This window comes from Dipteris shenzhenensis, chromosome 18 (genome assembly GCF_047967505.1).
Source record: "Dipteris shenzhenensis isolate YYH24624 ecotype China chromosome 18, Dip_SZ_1.0, whole genome shotgun sequence".
Classification (NCBI taxonomy): domain Eukaryota; kingdom Viridiplantae; phylum Streptophyta; class Polypodiopsida; order Gleicheniales; family Dipteridaceae; genus Dipteris; species Dipteris shenzhenensis.
The window spans coordinates 11,858,732-11,865,685 of NC_141613.1; the positions used below are offsets into that span (position 1 = coordinate 11,858,732).

Below are 6,954 nucleotides of genomic sequence, written 5' to 3' on the forward strand. Positions count from 1 at the left end.
ATTAGAGATAGAGGGCGAGGGCGGCCGGTGGTACTTCTCTCTTACTATCAGAAGTGTTTCTCTTATAAAAGATCTTCATCTTTTCGAGGTTCAAGTTGACCTTTTGTGTAAATTCTTGATGTTTGGGACTTTGCAACTTCATTGTTATAAACATGAGTGCGAAATTAATATGGGAAAAAAAAAGACATATAAGAAAGCCTTTTAGGGAGTTCATATATTTGGAGAAAAGATGTATAAAAAAATTGATGAACATAAAAGACTTACACATAGGAGCATTGTGTCTAAAACATTGGGACATGTGCTAACAAGAGATAGGGCTAGAGATTTCAGTATCAATAGCCTTGGATAAAGTGTCCATGCTAGCCTTTGATAAGCAGGTGAGTGCAAATTGCTAAACACTAGGAGTGTGGAGTCCACCATTCCTAGCGACCATTGCGACATGTGATAGGGCTCGAGATTTTAGTATCAATAGGGACGTTAGAGGCCTTGGATAAAGTGCACATGATAAGCAATCCATCTTGCTAGGAGTGTGGAGGTTCTTATGGGGACGTTGTGATGAGGGGAAGGCTGGATCCTCATTCGTCAAGGAAAGCATTCCTCGCTCATATCTTCTATTTCAATGGCCCTGCTCTACCGAATGGTTCCGTTCTGGATACTCAACCTCCATACACACTCAGCCCAGGATTGAAATCGCAGTACTTTATCTCCGGCAACATGGAGCCCGGGTCGGAACTGATGTTCGTGTTGCCAGGATCAAGCTTGCACGGTTGGCTCCTTGGGTATTTGATGAAACAAGGCCCTGCCAGATTGCTCCTCCCGCAAGCCGCTTCGTCCATCTTGTCCTTCTCATAGTTGTTGAACAGCAATGGAATGATCCCTGCCATCCCGCTCGCAGTGCTCCCAAACGTTGAGAACGGAGTGATCACCATGTCATCCACGAAGCTCAACAACCAGATGTCCATGATTGCCTTCTCGTCATGACCTCGGTTGCCAGTCCTTTGGCCGCCCTCGTGCGAGGCGGCAAATACAGTCACCAAGGAGCCATTCGAATTTGGTGCGTGGGCGAAATCGTCTGCCAAGTTCTGAAAGTATTCCCCTCGGAGAGACGCTACAAGGATGGCGACTTTCTGTTGGTGATCCTTCATTGCAAGTTGAATTTGGGTGGAAGGATCTAGACCCCCTAGAGGTTGGGGAAAGAGGTTTTGCTCCAGGGCGCACCTTAAGGTCTGCTTGCTCACGGAGGGAAAGTACTTACCACTAAAAGAACGGACCTGAATTCCGATCCGCCGATCCGCTCCCTCCATGTAAGATTTGTAGTACTGCATGATGCGAGCCCATACGCCATTCTCCGGATTAAGCAAATATCTTCCTCCGTGCATGAAGACATCTTTACGGGGGAAACAGTCGTTGAGCGTTTGTCGAAACTCCGGTATGAAGTAAAACCCTGGCACCGTGAACTCGTGGCTCTTGTAGAAGATCCAATTCACGCCCGTCAGCAGTTTCTGCGTTGTTGGACAGAAAAAAGGATGGTCACGGTCGCGATCGCAACACGTGATTTGTACGTAGAGATGCTTTGGAGCATCTTCAACCAACCTAGTCAGATTGTGCTGGACGGACGACGAGTCTTTCTGCTGCTGTAAAAAAACTTCGTCCAAATAAACAAACAATCGCTTGGCTTGGTCACGCATCTGAGGCTCGGGGAATCCGTCGGGTAGCACCCAAGTAGAAAGCGGGAAGGGATTGCAGAGATGCATCTGGATGTGCGAGTCAGTGGCAATAAGCATTACGCGCCTAGTCAGAAGGGAGTAGATGAAGGCAGAAACGAGCGAGAGAAGCTGATTGCCCATCCCGTCCATGCTCTTCCAAACCAAGTATTTGCAGTCTTTCGGTACAAGACCCGCTAAGGCCAGGGCTGTGAGGTTGTGGCCTAGCGTGCATCGCTCATGGTATGCCTCGTATTCTCGAAGCACAGACAAGAACTTGGGGGGCGGCAAGAAGTCCGGCGAGGTGTTCTTGCGGAAGCAATGCTGCTGGTACTTGCTCTCGCAGGAGTTCCTAACGTTTGAATCGTTCGGGAAAGGGTGGTAATGCTGATCTAATCTCTTCTGCAATCCGAGAGCGGTGCAACCTGCAGTAAACAAAACAGCGACTCAAAACCATCAATGAATTGGCATCTCTCTCTGTGTGTTTGTCTTTCTCTCTCCCGCTCTCTCTCGCTCGCTCTTCCCCACATCCTCCTCTCTCGCAACGAATTTTCAGACTGATTTCTCACGAGATTATGGACTTACCCAGTGCTAATGCTGGGCTGTGCACAAACGGCAAGCTGACCAGGCTTTCGATGTGGGCATCGTAGCTGCGTCCTTGCGTGCCGAACGTGATAACCAGAGAAAACACAACAAACCCCAGCGCAGCAACAATCATGCGGCAATTCCATGGTCTTGTGATATAGAAGGACCAGAAGGAGCGGTTAGGATCAGCGGAGTAAGGGATGTCTTTCAAGGGAGGAGCAGCCATGGCGGCCTGGACATGAAAGCCCTTGCAATGACTGGTTACGTTTCAACGAAGGCCATGTTGTATTGCATGAAGTCGTGCACATATACAAATGCTTGGACAAATTTCCATGGTCTCATTTCCCAAAGAAAACTTCACATTTGTTGATGGCGTGTAGGCTGGCCGCTGTAGCTTTCACATACGTACAATGAATAGAGCAAACAGATTGCAACTTCAAGAGCAAACAAGTCAAAACTAATTGAAACTTGAATTACACCATTACTCGTTCAAAGCACGCAACTATGAACTCCACACTCCATAGACCTCCCTCACCCTCCAAGGAGTCTTTAATAAAGATTTAGCCATTGAAATTTGTTTATTTTTTCTTTTCTTCCCACCAAATACTCCAAAATTTTTGGATTAAATTACTAAGATGGCGAAGTCGTAGGAGGACCACACAAAATACGAATCAACGATGATGGTGTATTTCAACTTGGACTTAGATCAAAAGTTCATGATACTTCTCTAGCCTTGCCCCTCTCTTGCATTCAATGAACCTCCAAAAGAACGTTTGGAGCCAAAGAAAACAATCGTTAAGCGAATAGGACTCCCAAGTAGCCATTCCAACTTATTCTATTCTTCCAAGTTAAGAATGTTTCCTTTTGATATATAATGCATTGTGCCTACATCGTGCAATGCCCAAGTATGTTAATAAGCATCTAAGCTAAAACTATCACCTGTTACATCAACATGAGGCATTAAACGAGGTCCTCCATAGGGCCCTTGTAAACATAAGGCATTACAAAGGTCCCTTGTAAACGTCAAGAATAGCATTTTTCTCACAAACTCATGAAGGCTATGGTGTGGTAATTGAACAAATACATGATTAAAGAAATTGGTTAATATCTTTTGTACTTTTGTTACAAATTCTATGAAAGTCAAATGCTAGCAATTATTGTATAATGTAATCTAAGAAACACATCAATAAGGCAATAGAGAGCATCTTCACAATTTTTCTAATTTCTCTTAATTTTGGACTTTATTGATGAGGGCCCTTGTTTTGCATGCCAAAATGTCATTAGGCATGTTAGGATCTATCTCGGATCTATGATTTATCTTCTGTCAAATACGGAGTTGAGCTCTTGTATCGACACAAAACACCACTTTATTTAATATAAGCTTGTTAATATATACAAAGTTGTTATGAATTTTGATATGATGAATCCCAGTTAAGCTTTGGGATTTCCGTTAATGCCCTTACGATTGGCCTTAAGTTAAGGGCTTACAAAATATTTTGCATGGATCTGGTTGGTAGGCTCAACCATGCCAAAGTGCCTACAATTTAATTTTAACCATCGTGGTGATCACGTACTAGTAGCCAACATAGTGGTTGTAGTAGGTCCTATGAATACAAGCTTGTTAATATGTATTATAAAGTTTGGTCTTATGGATACTGGTCTTATTTGAAAAATCTTGATATTTATAATTTTAGGATTTCCCTTACTGTAAGGGCTTTAAAAATGTTTTGCATGGATTGTTGGGTGGTTAAAGCTATTGCGGTGGTGGACGTGGGCCTCTGTGCCTACATCACCAGCCAACATGGCAATTATAGTAGGTCTTATGAATACGGTCTTGTTCATATATACAAACTTGTTATGAATTTTGGTCTTACTAAAAATAGTCATATTTGAAAAATATCGATATTTATATGGATACCCGGTTAATCTTTAGGATTGTGGTTAATGTCTTTAGGATTAGCCTTAAATTAATGGTTTTTAGTTGGCTAGTTATAGCCATCTCAATGGATGGCTCAACTATTGCAATAATGGTTGATGTGGGCCACAAGGCCTACTAGCCATCATGGTGGTCTACCAAGCACAGTGGTTGACATGGTCCATCAAGAATCCTATCTATGTCTTCAAAGATATGCGAGCAATCCCACGTGCAGGCACCAACATGGTGGTCGCATACTATAATGGAGCTGTAATGGCATGCCACAGAATACACATGGAGGAACTAACATGGTGGCCATAGACTATAGTGGTATGTCTAACCATCGCAATAGATCTATTGATGCTAGCAGCGTTGGTGCAATAAAGGAGCTACACTGATGGTGGTCGATAGAAATTTGAAGTAGGTCCAACCCTTTCACACCAGGGAAAAAAAGATGGCAAGCGTGTGTGCCATTCCATGTCATCATGACTCACCCACTGCTTTTGTAATCTCGCCTACCAATGCATGTCACGGCGTACCCCAAAAATGGTTCCATGATTGGCTACATCGATGCGTCTCTTTGTAGCTACCAACCTCCTCACCTACCCTTATCATGTATGTATCTTGGATCGTGCTTATCTTGTCTTCTTAGAAGGAATGGAATGAGAATTACACCACTTTGCATAGCTGTTTCTTCTTCTTTCTGAACAAATGTTTCTTCATTTCTTCATCTTTTAGTGTGCTTTGTCAACCCTAAATGCTGGCAATCCATCAACTTGGATATTCAATACATTGAGCTTGAAATGACAAAATTCAACTATGTAGGATAGGAATTGGTTGTTGAATATCTAAGATTATTAATCCAAGAGGCAGTGATTTCAAAAATTCTAGTTTCAATATGTCAAATCAAAATAGGATCAGAATGTGTGATGATATGTACTTTTTCTAAAATGATCCAACTAATGATATATTTGATACACAAGCTCACATGAATGTGGAGAATCATGACTACATAGTGGAAATATATTTAGATTTGATTCAAGAAAATCAGGTGCAGTTATTTAGCTTAAGTAAAGACATATTTAAATAATTTTGAGGATGGTGTTGACAATATTTATCATGATGATGGGATGGACTAGATGAAAGCTTAGGATATACAGAAGAACCAAGAGAGAGAAAAGAGCCAAAAGAGAAACAAGAGAGCCTAAAAGAGTCCTCAAATAACCCCAACTTCATATGAGATGTTTGCAATGCTTGGCAGGAGGCCAAGGTACAAATATACATGAAATATATCAAAGATTCAAAAACATTAAGCAAAAATCTTGGGGGGTTCAATATATGCAAATCCTCTATAATTTAAAAGTACCTTATCTGTGATTTTTTCATGAATAAAACACACCCTTTTTCTATTCAATCTATGAATCCCCCTTTATATGGTACCCTTGTATATGTAGAAAATGTTTTTAAAAACATTTTTAAAAATTGCTTATGTTGAATGTGCTATACTTACATGTTTGTGAGTGACCTCCCGAGGCAAAAATAGAAATACAACAATCAAAATGTCTTCCCATGCTTCCTAGCATCGCCGGCATTTACCGTCCCCTTTTCCAATCCTAAGGCCTCTTTCATTTGTCCATACAACTTTCAGCATCACCAACAAAAGTAGCATCAACATCTTCTCTGAGATTGCCTTGGCCCAAATATAGTGAAATATCCGCTTCCAATACAGCGTAGAGTCAAAGGTGTTTCAACGAGAATTTAAAGCCGGAATCAACTCATCAATAGAGTCAAAAGTAGTAGGAACAGGGAGCAGATGTGGGGCAAGGATCCAGCTGAATTCTAATGCATAACTCAGGACTGAGCCACCCTTCCACTGAGTCTCTCCTTCCCAAATAGCTATTCTGTTGGTGAAAAAGATAGTGTCTTGGTCCATTAGCCTGAATTCTCTCTGAATTTGAAGCAAGGACTTCTATTTGATCTGATCCCTATGCCATGGCCGACTCCCAGATTGAATGCCCTTGTTGGGCAAGACGCAGGCTCTGGTAAAGTCGGGGTCATATTGGGGCCACGATGCGATGTGCTTCTAGGTGAATATTTGAATTTTTCCTGGACCCGCGCTCTCACAAAGTTTTTTCTCAATGTCATGAAGATGCACTGGCATAATAATGAGACACAATCTATTTGTTTAGAACACCAAAAAACTCGACACACGGCATCTCTATACTACTTTGCACTGCACAATCTCTAGCCTAAGCCACCTCACCAGTTATCATCACACAGCCTTTTGCTGTAGCTTTGCCACCTGTCACTGGGCACCTCACCCATGCAAATCATTAAAACTAAAGGTTGGCTTGGAGAGACTACCACGTTGGTTCTTGGTGTAATAATTAGATGCAATCTATCTTTCCTAATACCACCGTAGCATAGTCTCTGGCCTGACCACCTGTCATCATGCAGCCTTTTGCCGCATCTTTGTCCACAGCCCATGCAAATCATAGGTTGGCTAGGAAAGACCACCGCACTAGTTTTTGGCATAATAATGAGATGCAATCTATCATTCTGAGCATCGCCTCAGTGTAGGCTCTGGCCTGACGACCTGTCATCACCCAGAATTCAAGGTTGTCTTGGAGAGACCACCACATTGGTTCTTGGATTTATAGCTCCGTTACCTATTTTTATGAATTACATGAGGAGGTCTATGATGACCAGCATGCTGGCAAATAGAAGGAGATCTATAAGAGCTACCGCACT

General features: G+C 42.3%; 1 protein-coding gene across 1 annotated transcript; it reads right to left on the minus strand.

Annotated features, from left to right (window-relative positions):
- Nucleotides 1–344: 344 nt before the first annotated feature.
- LOC147890802 (fucosyltransferase 6-like) lies at nt 345–2,569 on the minus strand. The gene is made up of 2 exons (XM_087389944.1): nt 2,289–2,569; nt 345–2,128 (listed from the first exon to the last, which is right to left on the minus strand). The coding sequence occupies exons 1-2, from the start codon at nt 2,512–2,514 to the stop codon at nt 657–659; spliced, it is 1,698 nt and encodes a 565-aa protein (XP_087246070.1). The 5' UTR covers nt 2,515–2,569; the 3' UTR covers nt 345–656.
- Nucleotides 2,570–6,954: the final 4,385 nt, after the last annotated feature.

What these genes read in the sequence shown, in the direction of transcription:
- LOC147890802 (XM_087389944.1), bottom strand. Translation starts at nt 2,514, where the DNA reads ATGGCTGCTCCTCCCTTGAAAGACATCCCTTACTCCGCTGATCCTAAC. An exon ending in CAGCCCAGCATTAGCACTGG is followed by an intron (nt 2,129 to 2,288) that starts GTAAGTCCATAA and finishes TGTTTACTGCAG; the next exon opens with GTTGCACCGCTCTCGGATTG.